Source organism: Gopherus flavomarginatus, chromosome 3 (genome assembly GCF_025201925.1).
Source record: "Gopherus flavomarginatus isolate rGopFla2 chromosome 3, rGopFla2.mat.asm, whole genome shotgun sequence".
Classification (NCBI taxonomy): Eukaryota; Metazoa; Chordata; order Testudines; family Testudinidae; genus Gopherus; species Gopherus flavomarginatus.
Window position 1 is genome coordinate 208,060,026 of NC_066619.1, and position 18,772 is coordinate 208,078,797.

An 18,772-nucleotide genomic window follows, 5' to 3' on the forward strand; every position below is an offset into this window, starting at 1 on the left:
ATGATATGTTTCATATAGATGTTTGATTCCCAGCAGAGTACATTTCTCCCCAAACCTCAGAAGGCATACAGATGAACATCTAACAAAACCCTTAGTGTAAGGCCATGCTGCTGAATTGTTGTTGCGTGTCCAATGGCTATACAACAATGCTAGTAAAAACTGGTGAGAAAATTATTATGCAAAAGGGAAGGAATTAGTTTTGGTTTAGAATGTCTATTATCTTGATGCATCTGATTCACGTTATAGAATGAGCTGTTTGCCTAAGAACTCAATCAGCAGAGAAAGAAAAGGAAACAATTTATCCCTTCTCCTTTGATTGCTATTTGAAATTAGTGCAGTCCAATGCCCAGGAGACACATAAGGTTTCATTTGTGGTTGGAAAGGAAGGTGGCAGAGGACAGTGATACAATGAGTCTTCCCATGGCCATATCAGAACATTCTTTATCAAAGACACTGGAGAGAGGAGAACAACTGATCTGCTGCTCCTGCTGCTGTCAGTTCACTTAGCAGACCCACACAGGCTGACAGCTTGCCACTGGGGCCAATACAAAAATGCGTCTAACTGCTTTAGAGACAAATAATTTATATTATAAACAAGATAGATGTGGATATCTGAAGATCTGCATTGCATCAAAACATAAGCAGAGGGACTGCCTCCATCTCTTCAAAAGCTCACAGTGCCTACATACATATTTCAAAGGTATTTCAGGTATTAGTATAGAATGTTATTTCTTCTCTCTACAGGACAACAAACTGACCTCAGACAAGACAAGCAATCCTCTGTGATTTCAATGGAAGTTTCCAAACATAAACCAAAAGGAGTTTTTGGGGGGTTTAATGTGTCACTCCCTCAACCTTACATATAACACACCACTCTGTTCAAAGGGCAATTTCCACATCACTAAGCCAGATCTCTGAAGTTCTTCAAGATCAATTTGAAAATTATTCAAATATACATTGTATTATTTTAACAATTATAGCTACTAAGCTCTTACTGTTTGTGATGCTAATTGAGGTGCACAGAGCATTTGCTTGTGAGATTTTCATTCTCTACTCAGTGAATGACAAGTGGTTTTCTATGTAGCTGTGTTCCTTATGAAATGGGTCACTCTCAATTATTTTGTTTTAGGATTTATATTCAGTTTCTGCCTGAGGCTTTAAATTTAAACCTCAAGCAAGTAAATTTTGTTTTCTAACAGACTGACCCTGTGTCAGGGTTGAAAAAAATTGTGCTTGTTAGAAACAACTATATGGATTAGATCAGCTATAAAGTTATAGGAAAATGGTGAAGTAAATGCCTGTCTAGTCTGAAAAGTGAATGACTAAGCAAGACACAGAAATTGAAATATTTATATTAAAGCATCATTTGAAATGCATCTATGATGCCAATGACAATAGATGCTGTTGTATTGGATCTTGAATGGAAACAGTTAAAAAAAGTTATTTCCTACTTAAAAAAATAATAAATCTCTATGAGTAAACCCTATCTGTGATAACATACGAGTGCTTAGCTGTTTTCTGCATTTAGTTCAAAATAATTAAACGTGATTTATAATCAGTGGTAGATTAAGACCAGACCCTCTGTGCTTGAGGATCTAGGCTCTGTCACTGCAGAGGACCTGCCCAGCTAAGGGCAGCTGGTTATGGAATTCTTCTCCAAAGACACCATCTATTCAGGATCTGACTGTTCGTTCTTGTCCTTCCATGAAAGAAAATTTCCTTAGCTCTTAAGTTTTTGTCTACTGGCTGAGTCAAGTGCATTGCCCTACTGAGCACATCCTGGAAATTCTGTAAGATGATATGGTCGGTGAAGCAGAACTACCACAGGTGGAAGAAATACCTTTCTCTCTCTTATTCCACAAAAGTATGTGAAAGGTGGGTGGGAATCTAGCCCCCATAACTTCAGCCTTTCAGAAATGATGCAATCTCCTTACAAGATCTTCCTTTCTGCATTCTCTCTCTGAATTGGCTGCTGTATAACATAACTTCCTGCATCCTGCTTCCTGTTATAATGGTGGTAACAGAGGCACTTGAAAGAGACTGTACTACGTGGTGGTGGGTTGCAGAGTGGGAAAATGTTCAATGACTTTAAAAACAAATTCAGAAAACAAAACAGGCCACCCTTTAAATTAATTGAAAGAGAGCTATGTCTACAATTTCAACTGTTCTTGATCTGCAATGCAACCATTTAATATCTAGAGGTCATATAATGCCATTCATGTGCAAAAGTTCCTACTTAAATAAAAAAAAAGAACATGATATGCCTCAATGAAATTAACAAAAACAGGTAATGGAAAAACAATGTTTGTCAAACTGCCACCAATCTCACCTGTGCAACCTCAATGAAGTCAGAATTCACTCAAGTCTTGTGGAGCTAAGCCAACAAAAGTTCAGTAAAACTTCTGACAGCATTTGCCCTAAAATTCCCTGCAGACCTTCTAAAATAGACTGTAGGTATAATATTCTGCATGTGAGAAACACCATTGCAATGACTGGACTGGTTACCACATTCTAAACTAGCTGAAACTTCTAAGTGATCTTCAAGGATACCACATGGAGGGCACATAGGAATAATTCATCTGGCGGTGACAAAGCATGGATAATTGGTCCATAACTCCAAGAGATCACAGTCTCCTTTTTTAAAAGTTAGAAAGCAACATTTTCCCCAGGAAGATTAAAGAACATGATGTAGAGCAGCTTTTTATATTGTACACGATGCAGTGTGCTGTACTCATTTTAGCCATTACATGCTTATTACCACAAAGAAGCTAAAGTTATTGGGACAATTTCAGTTATTTAATACATCTTTCTACACTGTAAAGTTAGTGGAAAACACAGGAGTGAAAATTTTAACATGTAATATTTGCATAAATTTATGCCACACTGCAAGTAATTCACTGATTTAAAATATATGCACACTTTCTCATAAAAATCTTGGAGTCTCTCTTAATTTCTGTGACGTACAATTATTATTTTATTTAAATGTGCCTAGATGTTGCCTAGTTATATTGTTTTATGTTAATGGAAATCAATTTTCTGAGTTTTTAGTGGACATCTTCATGTAGTGGTTATTTTCATATTCATTGCTGGATCATTGAGCAGTTCACACGTACTTATACAGGGCAAGTATTTATAAACATAACTTATCACAAAAATGTTAATAAAATAATGTCAGTTGCAAAAAGAATACAAAGTCATACAACCTAATCAGGCCATTCAGAGTGCCTCACTTGAAAAAAGAAGCTTTTCTTGAAAAGCCATCTGCTCCTCTCTGCTTTAAACAAGAAAAAGCCACACAATGCAGAATTCAGAAAAAAAAATACATTAAAATACTTCCATCATTTACATCGGTACATACAAAAATTGTTTAATCAATGACTGTATTGGTGGTGTTCTAGGAGCCTCAAAGCTGCACTTCAGTTGCATAAAATGGAGCAGGCTCTGATGACTCTCATCTTTTATATGATAGATGTTGCTGCTGCCAACTGCCATCTCTCAGCATTCTCAGCATTGGCCTCCAATTTACAAGCAACTCTGCACAGGGGACTCCTGCACCCACATGGAACCCCATGCAAGTCTTTGATTGTATTTTGGCGTCACTGCCATGAATTTATACTGCATGTTGAGACTACCACCTCATGTTAATGATGAAAGTGGTCATCGGCTACATTTGTATATACTCTTTGGGTATATTGGTCCCAGAGCCACACTTTGACTTACCCAGGTTTATACAAACTGTTTTCAGAGGATATTGAGTAAAATGAAAAAAACAGCTGCAAGAAATCTCTAGAGTGAGATACTTGTCGAATCAACTTTTTGCATCACTTCTTCATGATACACTCTGTGCAATCTTACTGGTGCTTTAATTGAATTGCTTCAAAATATGCACCTGATAAGAGTATTTCAGACTATGTCCAACCACTTACCTTTGAAGAAGCAGTCTTCATTGTGAATGATGGTAACCTTTTGATTTTTCAAGCAGGCAGCTCTGTGCACTTCACAATGGTTTTTATAGAATTCTCCATCAGAACCACACACAGGCTTGTAGTGCGATTTGCAGTGTTCCAGGCATGCACATTCAGCTTGGCCAATCTCTCTGTTAACAACACAGTGCCTACCTAAACCACAGTATTTATTTTCACAAGATCCAAAGGGGCCATCCTGATCAACGCGCCCTGAGGAAAAGAAAAAAAAAGGTTATGAATTTACATGTAATCATCTGACAACCAGGACGATATATAACACCTAGCCTGCAGGTTTTCTTTGAAAATAGAAATCGGAGCCCTATGAACCTAATATAAATTGTTACATACCTTAGTAGAAAGAATTGTCTTGTTATGTGCATGGGTGAGAATTGTGACATGAAAAAAGCATAGTTCTGCAATCCACTGAGTAGGTTACTCTACAAGGGTTACTACAAATGGGGAGCTGTTTTACTTTAAATCCCCTGATTTTATCAAGTCAGTATCCTCTGACTATTTTAAGGCTGTTTTTATACTTTGCATAAGAAGTGAGAACCGAGTTACAATGCAATGTCCTGTTGGGAGAATACCCGCAGCTAAATAGGATGTTTAAGGTTTTGGAAAGAGGCAGACTTTAGAATAACAGTGTTTAGAAAATTAGGAAATGTAATCTCTGGCTGATGAAGAAACAATGATATACCATAGCATAAGAAGAGTTAATGACAATATACTGCAGATAGTCTGCAGTTCTTTTGTTAAGTAAACTGTAACCATAAGACCAATTAGCAATACTTCTAAATTCCACTACTGTTCTCACTATAATTTCAAGAAGCTTGAAAATAATGTATTTCTCCCATGCCCTATAGGAATTATTTGTTGTATGCACTTACTTTATTTAAATATTCTTCATTTAAGCCAACCCTCAGCAAATTGCAATTGTGGGTCCTCATTTTCTTTTTTTTTTAAACTCTGAGCCTCAGTAGAATATTTTAACACTGTAACTTCCAACTTAATAGCCCAATTTTGGAGGAGCGGACTTTACTTTTGTGTGTGGAAATTTCATTTTAAATGGCAGCTGTGAACCAAATTGAGGGATGAAGAGTAATGTTTGTTCTTAAAAGTACTGATATTTCAAGAAAGGAATTCACCATTTAAAAAAATCAAAACACTCTACTCTCACTAGTTCTTTCCCCTTCTCTCACTTACCTTCCTATCAAGAAAAATAAGCACCTCTCCTACCAAATTAGGATAGCCACTTCCTTCCCCTCATTCGCTCTTTGCTTCTTTCTCAGAACAACCCATTTCTCTGGTCTCTCTTCCTCATTTGCTCCTCTCTTCCCCCTACTTCTCTTCTGTATTCCTTACTGCTCACATACTCTGTCCCAATTATCCTGCTCTGATTTTCTCTTCCTGTTTTGTGTGCTATCATCTGTTCCCTTCTCTCCCATTTGCTTCTCTAGTGCATACATAATGTCCATCCTTGACAACAACAAAAAGGGATCTTCACCAAGCATTCTCAAAACTATGATATCCGCATGAGGAAATAAGGAAACAAATCAACAGAGCCAGACGTATACCCAGAAGCCTCCTGCTGCAAGACAAGTCCAAGAAAGAAACCAACAGGACTCCACTGGCCATCACCTACAGTCCTCAACTTAAACCTCTCCAACACATCATCAGTGATCTAAAACCCAACCTGGACAATGATCCCTTGCTTTCACAGACCTTAGGAGGCAGGGAGTCCTCGCCCACAGACAACCCACCAACTTTAAGCATATTCTCACCAGCAACCACTCACCACACCATAGTAACTCTAACTCAATCCATGCAACAAACCTCGATGCCAACTCTGCCCACATATTTACACCAGCGACACCGTCACAGGACCTAACCACATCAGCCACAACATCACTGGTTCATTCACCTGCAAGTCCACTAATGTTATATACGCCATCATGTGCCAGCAATGCCCCTCTGCTATTTACATCGGCCAAACTGGACAGTCCCTACATAAAAGGAAAAATGGATACAAGTCAGATATTAGGACTGGCAATATACAAAAACCTGTAGAACACTTCAACCTCCCTGAATGCACAATAGCAGATTTAAAGGTAGCCATCCTACAGCAAAATAACGTCAGGACCAGACTTCAAAGAGAAACTGCTGAGCTTCAGTTCATTTGCAGATTTGACACCATCAGCTCAGGATTAAACAAACAAAGACTGTGAATGGCTTGCCAACTACAAAAGCAATTTCTCCTCCCTTGGTGTTCACAGCTTAACTGCTAGAAGAGGGCTTCATCCTCCCTGATTGAACTAACCTCGTTATCTCTAGACTGATTCTTGCCTCTATATTTATACCTGCCTCTGGAAATTTCCATTACACGCATCTGACGAAATGGGTATTCACCCACGACAGCTTATGCTCCAATACATCTGTTAGTCTATAAGGTGACACAGGACTCTTTGTTGCTTTTTACAGATCCAGACTAACATGGCTACCCCTCTGATACTGATACCTTGAAAACAGTATCTCTACTCCACATATGTGAGACCCACACTGATCATTCAAAGTATTTAGAAATCAGACCTTCAAAACAATTTTACTAGTATGTTGGCAAATTAGCCAAAAAGTGCTAAATAGAGCAGAAAAGGACTGCAAGACTGAAAGGTTTTGGTGCAGGCTTTACTATGGTATCTGTTGGGCAATCGTTTTATAAAATAACAATATTCCTCTGTTGTCTATAGAACAAGGCCTTTATTTTTCTGCTCCATTACTACTTATGCTGATGGTTTAGATACTTATGTCAGGTAGTGAGCATGAGAGCCCACTTTACTCTTTACAAGGCCTGCAAAGAGCAGTGGAAGGGGTGAATGCTTTTCCTCACACAGAAAATAACCTGATAAATTGCAGCTATGGATCCCACACAAGGGAAGAGTAGCAGCCTAATATGTCAAGTAGGCTTCAAGCTGAGTATCAGTGATGTGAAAAAAAACACCTGGATACAGTGCGCATTTACAGTACAACATCAAATCTGGTATTCCTAAAACTAGCAATTCAGACAAACTGGTTGCATTAGAAAATTAGCCATTTTTAGGAGTTAATGATCTGTTTTACACCACATGCAAACATACAGATTCTAAGTAGCTTCAATACAATTAAACAAAATGTAATTAATCCATACAAGCATCCTTTTGGATCTCATATTATGTAAATGAATGGTGAGAACATGGCCTTTCTGACTGTAATTATCCATGACTAATGTAAAACATAGTTCAGACTGAGATTAAATCAATTTAATCTGATTATCATGACTAGGTATATATTCAGTTGTCATTATACACTAAATGAATTGCAATCAGGAGCAACCAATAACTTTGCATAATTTACTCTTTTTAAAAGATATATTTTCACTCTAAATCATGCCAACTCTTACAAGTCTTCTTTTAAAAAAAAAATCTACTACAAGACTTCATATCACTGGAATGGTTTACTATATAGATATTAAAAACCCACAAACAAGTGTATCAAAAAGGCTGATAGGAAAAATAACCCATACAAAAACAAAAACATAACTGCCATGTAGACTATACAATATTCACTATCCCATAACATCAATAATAATAAACACAAGAAAACACCTCTCTTTATTGGAATAACCCAGTGTGGGGTTCTGAAATTCCATCAGGCTCCCCCTACAGATGTTTTTTAGTGGTTTTTTAGAGTGTGCTTTTCACTCCCAGAATGAACAAGATGTTAGATCCCAAAGTGGTACATGCTCCAAACTCTTTCCTGGCTCTCTGCCCCTTTGTAACTCTTTTCCAGCCCCTTTCCAGATTCATGCTGGACTCTGCTGCCAGCCAATATCCCCCGTGGTCTCATAGTGAGAGGAAAAAAGAGGAGTGTCAAAGGCAATACTGCCTCAGATAACATAAAATTGAGGTTCTACTATGAAAATTGAGAACTTCGTACTCAACAGATATGCTCCCTGAGTGCATTCAGTCTCATGCTGACTTTCAATGACTAAAATATGTTTTTATTACTTTTTACAATCACCTTGTTAGTCTTATAGAATGAATACAGATAAGACTTGGGTTCTTTCCTTTCCTGTGCATCAACACAATTGGGTTTTTAAGTTTCAATAAACTGCATCTCTGCCAATCCCCTGAAGGCAATTGGTTTATACAAGTGTCACCGAGGGAATAACACATAGGCAATGGGAAAATAAAGACACAGTTTGGCCTAAAGTATTTTATTACTGGTGATGATGCATTAGAAGGAAAAAAACCCAGCCAGCCTGACTGTGAGACTTCAGGCTTAGTTCATAGGATTGGCAATTAGGAAATTTGCTCATAAACTGAACACATGTTCATTAGTTAATATCAAGAAAAAATAACCATGGTTATCCATTAAGCCATTGTAGACAGCTGCTTTTCAGAAGAGAACCACACTAATTTAGGTGGAGATTTACCATAGGGCAGAGTAATGACACATGGAGATAACACAACCCATTGGCCCCACTGATTCCTACATGTGTCTGCCCCATTCCCAACTTCACATATGGATCCCTAGAGATCCCCTACAGAGGGGTTTCTGCAGGGACAGGGGAAGGGTTGTGAAGTAACGCCCTGGGTACAGTTCCCTTTAGGGATCTGCTAGTTTGTTTGTTTTTTTCCAAACAACTTTTGCCCTGAAAGCGATTCTTTAAATTGATTTTGCTATACACTGAGAACTTAAAAGGTACAAAATACTTGCAACTTATCCACATATTTTGCCCATATTAATGGGAAAATACCTTTTATATTTGGTTTTTAAATTACCCAGTATGATAAGTCCCTCCGAATAAAAGTTATCCCCTAGTATTTTCTATAGCTTTATTTTTCTTCTCCACTTGGAGCTTCACAAACACAATATATCTCCCAACCAGTTGGTCAGTTCCATTATCCAAACAATGATCTCCCCACCCCCACTCTTAACAATGTTGCTTCCTTTTCCTTAAAAAAAAAACCCAAAGAACTTTAAAAGATGCTCCAAAAATATTTCAAAATAGGGTAGCATTAAATGCATATGATAGTATCACATTAAAACTAGGCAAATTTGTAAAATGGGGAATTGGTCTTGTTACAGTGAATGGGGAAGGTCCAAACAATATAAAGTCATTTACCTAAAGTAAATGCAATGAAAGCACCTGCATTTTCATTCTGGAGAGCATATATGTAAGAGAGAGCATGTAACCATGGAAATTAGCATTGATGAGACATTCTTTTGCTGCATTATGATACACTTATTTGGGGGTACAACTTAAGTTTGCATGTGGTCTTTAATGTGTGATACTTCTAATATCTCTCTACATTCCATTGGTATTCAACATACATGGGAGGAACTCACTAGCCAGACTGGTTTTAATGGTTACAATTTTCAAAAACACCTAAGTAACTTTGAAGGTTTGGTGCTTATGAAAATTTTACCCAACATGCCAAGAAATTACTACTATGGGTGGGCATTAGATATTACCTGATACAAGTTCATGGAAATCCAAATTCCTTATATAACCACTAACGTCAAATAAAGTAACATTTTTCAGAATCTGAGACTACTTTATGGACTAGGTCGTGCACACACATTACAAAATTATGAGACTCCCTCCCGTGAAGGGATAGAATTCTTGTAGCGTGAAGCCAAAGTCTATAAATCATTATTATTTCTGCTTTCTGAATTAGAAGATAAAGATCAGAGACTGACAATTGTTCTGAATTATTGAAGTATGTGTGGAGACTTAACAATGCATAGTGCAGCATACTGCTGTGCAAGTAGAGACTGAAGTGAGACTTCACTTGGGATTTGATTTTAGTAATGTAATTGACTCTGATACCTGAAAGCAAAAGGCCAACTAAATAGCTTCTTCAGGACAAAGGAAAATAATATATATAATGCGTATCTGATATCCACTATATGCCAGAAGTAACATTGATACACGGAATTAAACAAACAAGCTCTCCCTCCTAATGGAAGACTTCATTATTAATTTGCAAAGAAGACCTTTTTTATCAACTCTTTGCTTTATACCACTAACCATAATTATTCCAATATATAGAATGGAACAATACTCATTAACTTGAACAGGGTGAGGACTTCACCCACAGTCTTGATCTCGAATTCATTTGTTATTGAATGGCCACAATATATTTAAAAGAGTATAGGAAATAGCTTTGTAGGTTTTAATTTGAATTTAGAAGATGACAGCATATTTTCTAATGACCTTCATAAAAAGAGTAACAGTGCACATTATTTTAAGCTTATGTATCATACAATAGTATGTTTTGAAGTATAATACTTCATAGATTTGTTTTTAAAAAGAAGGCCATTAACTTGTGCTTACTGGTCACATATGGCAAAAAATGGAAAGAAAATGAATCCCACACTTCTCAAATAAGGTAATATGAGGCTCACAGTAACTCAACTCTAAATCTACACTAAAGTATGTCCCAAAGCCTGAAAATGTAAACAAACTTATAGGTACTAAGAAGCAATAGGAAAATAAAAAAAAAATGAAAAAAATATTTTTTTAAAATTGTGATACATAAAATAAATAAGAATTGTGGTACAATAAACATGTGAGTTAAGGTCATCTATAGAAATAAAGACTTGAACCTGAGCACTGAAGACAATGCAAGCCTTACTGTGTTCAGGATCAAACCCAACAATCCGTAAAAGGTGCAAGGCTCCCACAACCTTCTTAGAACATTCTTTTCCTGAGAACATCAAAAGAAAAGGGAAAACCAGTATATCAGTAAGTGCTATGTCTGAATAATACATTGAGAGGAGAGAGGAAAGTGGTGAGAAATACTATTCTAAAGAATTACTGAGCCATTTGTTCCCCCAGATGCATACTTACATCTCTCTCATTGAATCCAGTGAAACACACATGTGCAGCAGAGGGAAGAATTAGATAAAAGAGCCCAGATGTTTTGAATTGCCTAAGTAAAGGGCATTTTTAGTGGCAGATGAAAACACTGACATTCTGATATCAAGAGCTGATAATTTACTGTATATCGAACCCAAATCTGATGGTAAAGAGATATGCATAATGATCAGTGACCCTTCCGTCTATCTATACATGTATTCTATAGTATTACCCTGCTATCACAGTAAGCCTCCAAAATATGTATATTGGGTGGGGGGAGGAAATGTACCTGTTAATTAGGCAACTGGCTAACTTTTAACTAGGTCATTTATCTATTTACCATTTTGTGGGTAACTTCTCTAGATAAAATATCCTCTCCTCACACCTACCAACACAGATTTCTAAATTATGTCAGAGTCCAGTTTAAACCCAGAAAGACAATTAAAGTATTGGGGGTGAAATTTCATCATTAATCCAGTTAATTCACCTAGGTAGCACAGCACAGTGGAATTTTAATATTATCATGCAGCATTTGAAAAGATTCCCTGCAACACTTAGGCACAATAAACCAGCCAACAGCCTTAGCTACACTGGAGCTTTACAGCGCTGCAACTTTCTCGCTCAGGGATGTGAAAAAACACCCCCCTGAGCACAGCAAGTTACAGCGCTGCAAAGCGCCAGTGTAAACACTGCCCCAGGCCTGGGAGCGCGGCTCTCAGTGCTGCAAGCTAATCCCCTTGGGGAGGTGGAGTACCTGCAGGGCTGGGAGAGTTCTCTCCCAGAGCTAGCGTCGCGACCACACTCGCACTTCAAAGCACTGCCATGGGAGCGCTCCAGTGGCAGCGCTTTGGAGTTTCGAGTGTAGCCAAGCCCGAAGACTCTTGAGGCTAAATTCTGCTCTCAGTTACAATTATAGTGATTGTACTGGTGTAACTGAGTGAATACGTTGACTACAGAATGAAAGTAGCCCCCAAAATTTGAATTTGATGGGCTAACTGCATTCTCTACTCAGACAGGTAGATGTGTCACTGTATTGGTATTTCTAAAGTAAAGTTGGGTCAGTTACAAGCCTCTAATAGACCTAAGCTTTAATATCCCCTGAAGAGGCACCATTCTTAAAAGAGCAGGAGGTTAAAGCATTGCACATCAATGTCTTATTAAAAGTGTAGCTTATGTTCATGTTTCATGAACATAATTTCATGTAATTGCTGGACCAAACAATCCACATGAGACTCCACAGCTGTCTGGTCAATAGTTTTCTCTGCCTTCATGTGATCTATAAATTGTCAGTTATAAATAAGATATATTATGTAGATTTTGGACACTCCCCAACAGACTGTGAATCCATAAAAAATTAATACAATACACTTGAACATACATAAAAGTTCCTATCTGAAACAAATATAATATTGATAATAGTCTTTATTTAACAAGCTATTCAAGTGCAATTCATTTTAACTTCCTCATAGAAGTTGGAAATGGTCTATATTAGTTTCACAAAACACAGTCAAATAGGAATTGCTTTTAAAGATTTGAGTAAGTTTACAGGATAAACCACAGAAACAGAATATTGCAATTTAATGTCCTGCACTAGCAAGTAATCTCCATTGATATTGAAATGCAGTAGGTTCACCCCATGTTCCCATAATTTCCAAGAGTTGGCATGATTTAAAGTGAAAATATATCTTTTAAGAAGAGTAAATTATGCAAAGTTATTGGTTGCTCCTGATTGCAATTCATTTAGTGTATAATGACAGCTGAATGTATACCTATTCATGATAATCAGATTAAATTGATTTAATTTTAGGATGAACTATGCTTCACATTAGTCATGGATAATTACAGTCAGAAAGGCCATGTTCTCACCATTCATATGAAACAACCAACTGAGAAGACTTACAGAAAGAGCACCACAATCATTACAGTTTTGAAAAAGGTCATATTGTGAACAACAACATTTACCTGAAATGTCACTTAAAAATCTCAGAGGCCTGGATCAGTTATACCACACAGGCAATACTACCTATATAGTACATTCAGTACACAAAATTAAGAATAGATTAGCTAGAATTAAGGTCAATAGTTTAGACTTTGGCAAAACTCTGAACGAAATCATTGGGATTTTCATCTTAGCCAAGATTTAATAAAAACAAATTAGTAAGGACTTTACAATTTGGTCTTAGTAGTAGTAATTACTATGGTATCTAAAAAATCAGGGGTGTACTAATTTTTCTTGAATGTTCACTTTAAATGCCAAGCATGGATTCTTACATAGGGCCCACTGCATATTTAGTATGTGCATACAACTCCCATTTGGATTAAATAAGTGCACAATCAAAAGGGAGTATAATCAGGATTTTAGACTCTTCCACTGAATCAGCATCAGTCATACGCAAGTCATTCAGTCTTTCTCTGCTATATTTCAATTTCTTGTAACATTATATTAATAAGGTATAAAACTGATGTTTTAAATTTCTTTGAGTCCTCCCTCTCCAGTGGAACAGTTTGCAGCTGCTTTCAAATGAAGTTCCCCTTGCGTGTCTGTTAGCAGAAATGACAGTGTACAGTGAACTGCATAATATGGTTGAAAGTTACAAACAAAATACATCACTATAACTTTGCAGAAAAAAACTAAGAACTCAGTAGATGTGAGACTGTTGGTCTGGTGCTGCCACATTTCAGGCATCATGAAAGTGGAGAAGGAGAAAAAAAATGAAACAGAGTCAAGAGGGTAAGAAAAATATAGAGTAATTTCTAAGCTGTCCTTACAATTCCAGAGTCAATAGAATTTTGAAAGAAAATATTATTTTTACCAATACAAGAGCAGAGTTGATATATACTGTTTCTACTTCAAACTAGTGGAAGGATGATCTTAAAAATGCTAGGAGACATAAAATGTTCTGTCATCTCTCCATCACCTAGTTGGAGCAAAAGTAGTCTCATGAAAAACATAATCTTTTGGGAATATTAAAAAGGGCAAGAGAGACCCGTGAAATCACTACAGTAACACCACCCTGAAAGAGCAGCAACATGCATTTGCACACTTTGTAAGCTTATAGATTGCTTCCATCATTTCTAATGAGCCCAGAGTAGAACACGATCTTTCCAACAAATTCAGTCTGCATCATCATCAATAGAAGTACATCATTCTGCCTGGAAAGGTCTATGGATATTACCAGAAGACTACTTGCTCAAATAAGAAGCTGGAAACCTGCTGGAAGCAACTCTGACAAAAATTAATTACTATTCACTTCCTGAATTTCTCATTGTCAAGCAAGCACTCAGAAGCTGTGCCTAGTTGCATGAGGACAGACTGAAGAATCCTGCTTAAGGGAGTCAGGTCTGTGGATAATGAGTACTTTGACACTAGTTCATCTCTATAAGTTAATTTCAGGTTATCACAAATCCATAACATGATTGTGTATGTGCTGCCATCAATTATTTATTTTATTATAGAAGTATATTAATGTTGTTCACACATCATGCAAAAGTGAATGCAAAGGAGCCATATGACTCCTTAACTGGTATTTCTAGTTGTTTATTAAAAGACCTGCAGAATTAGAAATCCTATTTCTATAATGTACGTTTCCCTGTTCACTGAACTTAAATGTGTATCGTCTTTTTAATTCTGGGGAAAATAACTGAGTGCCCCACAAATTCCCAACTGAAATATAACAAACAAACTTTTCAATCTATTGTTTATTGTTCAATATAGAATCTTGTTTCTTAGAGCCAAGCTCTTGATGAGACGAAGAAAGGGGAAAAAAATGAGTTGAGAATCACTCAGCAGAACTGACCTACTTTGAATTTTTCATAACAAGAGCATATACTCCCCAGAGACACCTAACTCAAACAAAAAACTTTGACATCAATAGCATGCTCATGTGAGTCTCAATTTCTGGATAAAGACCCTTCAAACCTAAATGTCATTTCTAAAGGTACCATCAATGGCATTTCTGAAAATGATGTTTCAGAAGCAGAAAGATAGAATCTTCAAAGGGTTGGTTCTTCTAAAAATGGCTGTTGCCCCTATGATAAGCAATGGAACAGGCAACACTGATTTTTGTAGGTACTGGAATCTTCATGGCTCAGCACTGCAAAATTACTTGTCAAAACAGTTAAGAATCCATAAGGTGCACAACACGTGTCTGTTTTCTATCTATAGTCTATACATTTCAGCAGATACTGATCCTTTCAGCATAGAAAATCTAGAATTTTCTCTGATGGACTCAATTGTTGTGAAACTTCTACACTCATTAACAACTGTGATGAGCAGACCTCACTAAGACAGAGAACATAAAAAGATTTTCCCCCTCTCTATTTGGCATGAATACTGATTAAAATGAAATGTAGCTGGCAGGATAAAGCAATAGAAATATTTAATTTTGATGTATGGTAGAGACTGCATATTTGCAAGGACACTGCTTTTTTAAAAACATACAATAGAAGAAGTTCACGTAAAGAAAGGTCTATAAAAAAAGAAAAGCTACATTTTCTGTGTTCTAAATGCTACCTGTAAAATATTGTAGAGAAGCCCATTGAAATGAGTGTAAGCAAAAGGAATAAACTATTTCTAAGGACGATGTCCTTTATTAACTGTAACAAGATGACCCAAATAACAGAACTACTGAAGATGATGTTTTCCATTTACTAATGACAACACACTGTATCTGATAATACAATGAGATTTTCATAAATATATACTTCATGAAGAATGTTACAGAACACGTTAGATGTGAAATCACATTAACTGATGTTAAGTATATAAGAATGAACACTCTCGGTTAGAAATCTTTCACAACAGAGACAAATATTTCTATTCCCTTTATCCTTGTGTTCAATATGTCATAGATGCTTAAAGCACAAATTAAATGAGACTCATGTCCTTCATGCTGAAAGATGAACACTTTTAAGAAAGTGCTTTGTGTGGTAAATGCCAGAGGAAAGTATTTTAGATTACAATAGAAAGGATAATTCATGTTCCAGTCACTGGACCTACACATTCTGTATTCTAGGTGAACATTTATGGAAGTAAAGAAGAACTGGTACTAATGCAAAACTATTGAAAAGAAATAATCCTGTGTTTTTACTTAAAACTTACTGTGCCAGAACCATAGATCTTAGATCTTGGCTTGCATGAAACATTTTTAATAAATTTTTAATAAACAAAAATAAAAAAAATAGCTCCATTCATTTTGCACTAAGAATAACCATTTGCACAACAGGAAGCAATGTCACTAAATTTCACATGGATCCCACGGAATGGAAAGTTTCTACAGCTTCAACCACTCCATTTTTCACATTCCAACTATGCATTATTAATCTCTTTTGACAAAGATAGATTTTTTTTTACGTAATTTTTAAGGTTAAAATTAAATGGTAGAAATTACAATGTAGACTATTTCTTCTAAGCTTCCTTACTACTGGAGGAGGTCTCTTCTTTTCCCAACAGTTCGAAAGCCAGTAAAGAGACCTAAACAGGATATGTGTGACCTTATTAATTCAATTTAACTTACTTCAAAATGTCAATATGTTAATGTTTTCCAGAAGGTATGTATTTCTGTCAGACTGTAGTTTTATGCTTACTCATGAAGAATAAAATTAAGTGACTATAGCCATATTCATTTAATTACCAAAGCAAAGTGCCAAAAACTTTGTCATGGCATGTTTTTTTCAGTCTGCCCTGGAGATCCTTATTGCAGTCTATCCTTTGGGTGGCTGGGGGGGTGATCCTATGCTTCTGTACAGAGAGGATATAGAGGCCTTGAGGTTATTGTTGTGGGAGTTTGGATTCCTTGATCCCTGTGGCAGGCTGGATCCTCCGTGATCTGGTAGGAGATAGAGACAGGAAAAAAAATCTGGAAGATTGTGAAAACATACTTATTTCTCAAGAGTTTGGGATGTCAGTGGACAAGGGTCCTTTGTTCTTCAGTTCTTGGTGATTAATGTAAATTTAGTAATAAATAAGACTCCAAAATTATTCACGATTTCATAAGGGATGATATCTCCAGCATTGCATGGATATTCAAAACCTGATTAGAGGACAGTGCTGAAGTGGTGTTGGCATATTTGTCTCCAGGAAGGTATTCAGTGCATCATGAACCAACGGGTGATTGGGGAGGAGGTGGAATAGCCGTACTGCTAGTCATGCCTTAGATGTAGATGATCTCCTGCTCCATATCTAAATCTGAACTACTGTGTTCATCTTCTATATAAACCATGGGATAGGGTGAAGGTGGGACTAGTTTTAAAGTACCTATTACCCTAGTCCAATGCAAAGACACTGGGATCAATTAAGCTTCTCATTATCATGGTATTGACAATCACCAAAAGGTAATTGTGTTTGGTGAATTCAATATCGGTGGAAAAGATGAATTTTCTAAGTCAGCTCAGGATTTCATGGCCATTCTGACTATTATCAAGTATGGCTTGCAGCAGGGTTCCATTTTTTCAACATTTATATGGGGTTTGCAGGATTAGTATTCCATTCCATTCTCAGTTCTGAATCATTCCCTTAGCAATTAGGTCTTTCTTCATCTGAGGCACTGGTTGGGAAGTTGTACACTTCTTCGAGTAGGTGCCATCTCTTTTTCCTTTGTAAAGCAACATGGTGCTATGTAAATAACAGTAATAATAATTAGAGGTGATGCAGATGATGCCGACAACAAAAGTTGTCTGACTCTTTCCAGTATAAACCTCTGTTTTCAGTAATTCATAGCTTTGGCAATCTTGCAAAATGGTCCAGCCATTTCTCAGAATGAAATTAGGGAAAATAGAGAGACAAATAGGGTGAAGTAATATCTTGTATTCGATCAACTTCTGGACCAACAGATGTTGGTCCAATAAAAGATATTACCTTACCCATCTTGTCTCTCTAATATCCTGGTACCAATACAGCCACAATGTTGCGTACAATATTAGTAAAAATACACCGTTTTGCTCATGTTAAAAAAAAATCTTTCAATCATTTTGATGAGAAACTCCAGTAGCTACATGCTTTGGAGCTGGGACTTAAAATTTGGCAAAGTAATCACTTTGGTGTCATGTATATGCCTTTTGCCAACCCTATGAAAATTTGCCCAAGTTTGGCCAATATCAAGCTTTTGAAATGCACAATTTCTAAAGTCCTGTTAGAGATTTGTTAAAGTTTGGCAGTTAAATTCTCCAAAGATGCTGCCTCACTGAATATGCTCCATCCCTTAGCAGCTCCTATGTGCTAACCAGACTGAGTATTCACCATCGATACAAGCAACTGTGCATGCCCCATCCCAGGAGTCCAGGTCCTGAGCAGGACTTTTCTCACAATTGTTCTGCAAGTTGAGGGCTACTACGGCACCAAGCATCAGAACTTAGAGCTGGAAAACAGTGTCTCCTGTGCTCTCCATTGATATCCTGGGAGCATAGAGAAGGAGAAAGCCACATGATTTAAATTCAGGGCTGTGAAGAACCTGGACGGGGGTGGGGGGGTAAGGGAGGAGTTAAAGATACAGGGCAGAGGAGTAAGGGAGGATAGGAATCTGAGGAAGAAGGAAGACAGGGATGGAAACAAAGGGCAGATGATAGAAAGAAAGACTGTGGATGAGGATACGGGCAGAGAGGCATAATCAGGAGTAGGGAGGAGATAAACAAGAACAGGAGCTGGGTGGGAAGATAGCTGCAGGGAGGTGGGGAAGGGTGGACAGAGGCAGGCACTGGGGAGGAGAAGAGGGAACAGAGAGAGGCTGTGTTGACAGGGGAAGAATGGTCCGTAATCACTAGAGAACACTCCTGTATGGAACCTGGAAATGAACCCATTATTCCTTAGTCTCAAAATTCCTTTGCTGGCTAGAAAATTGCTGTGAAACCCCCTAGCAAAGTGTGATTCCAACCCGCTCTACTGACAGGTCTACATAAAAGATAACATTCT

At 37.2% G+C, this 18,772-nt stretch overlaps 1 protein-coding gene across 3 annotated transcripts in view; it reads right to left on the reverse strand.

Annotated features, from left to right (window-relative positions):
- FSTL5 (follistatin like 5) overlaps nt 1–18,772 on the reverse strand; it is a 593,647-nt gene that overhangs the window by 421,371 nt on the left and 153,504 nt on the right. For all 3 annotated transcript variants that reach the window (XM_050946344.1, XM_050946342.1, XM_050946343.1), the window contains exon 4: nt 3,927–4,175. In XM_050946344.1, coding sequence (XP_050802301.1) covers nt 3,927–4,175 — 249 coding nt within the window. The remainder of the gene's footprint in view (nt 1–3,926; nt 4,176–18,772) is intronic.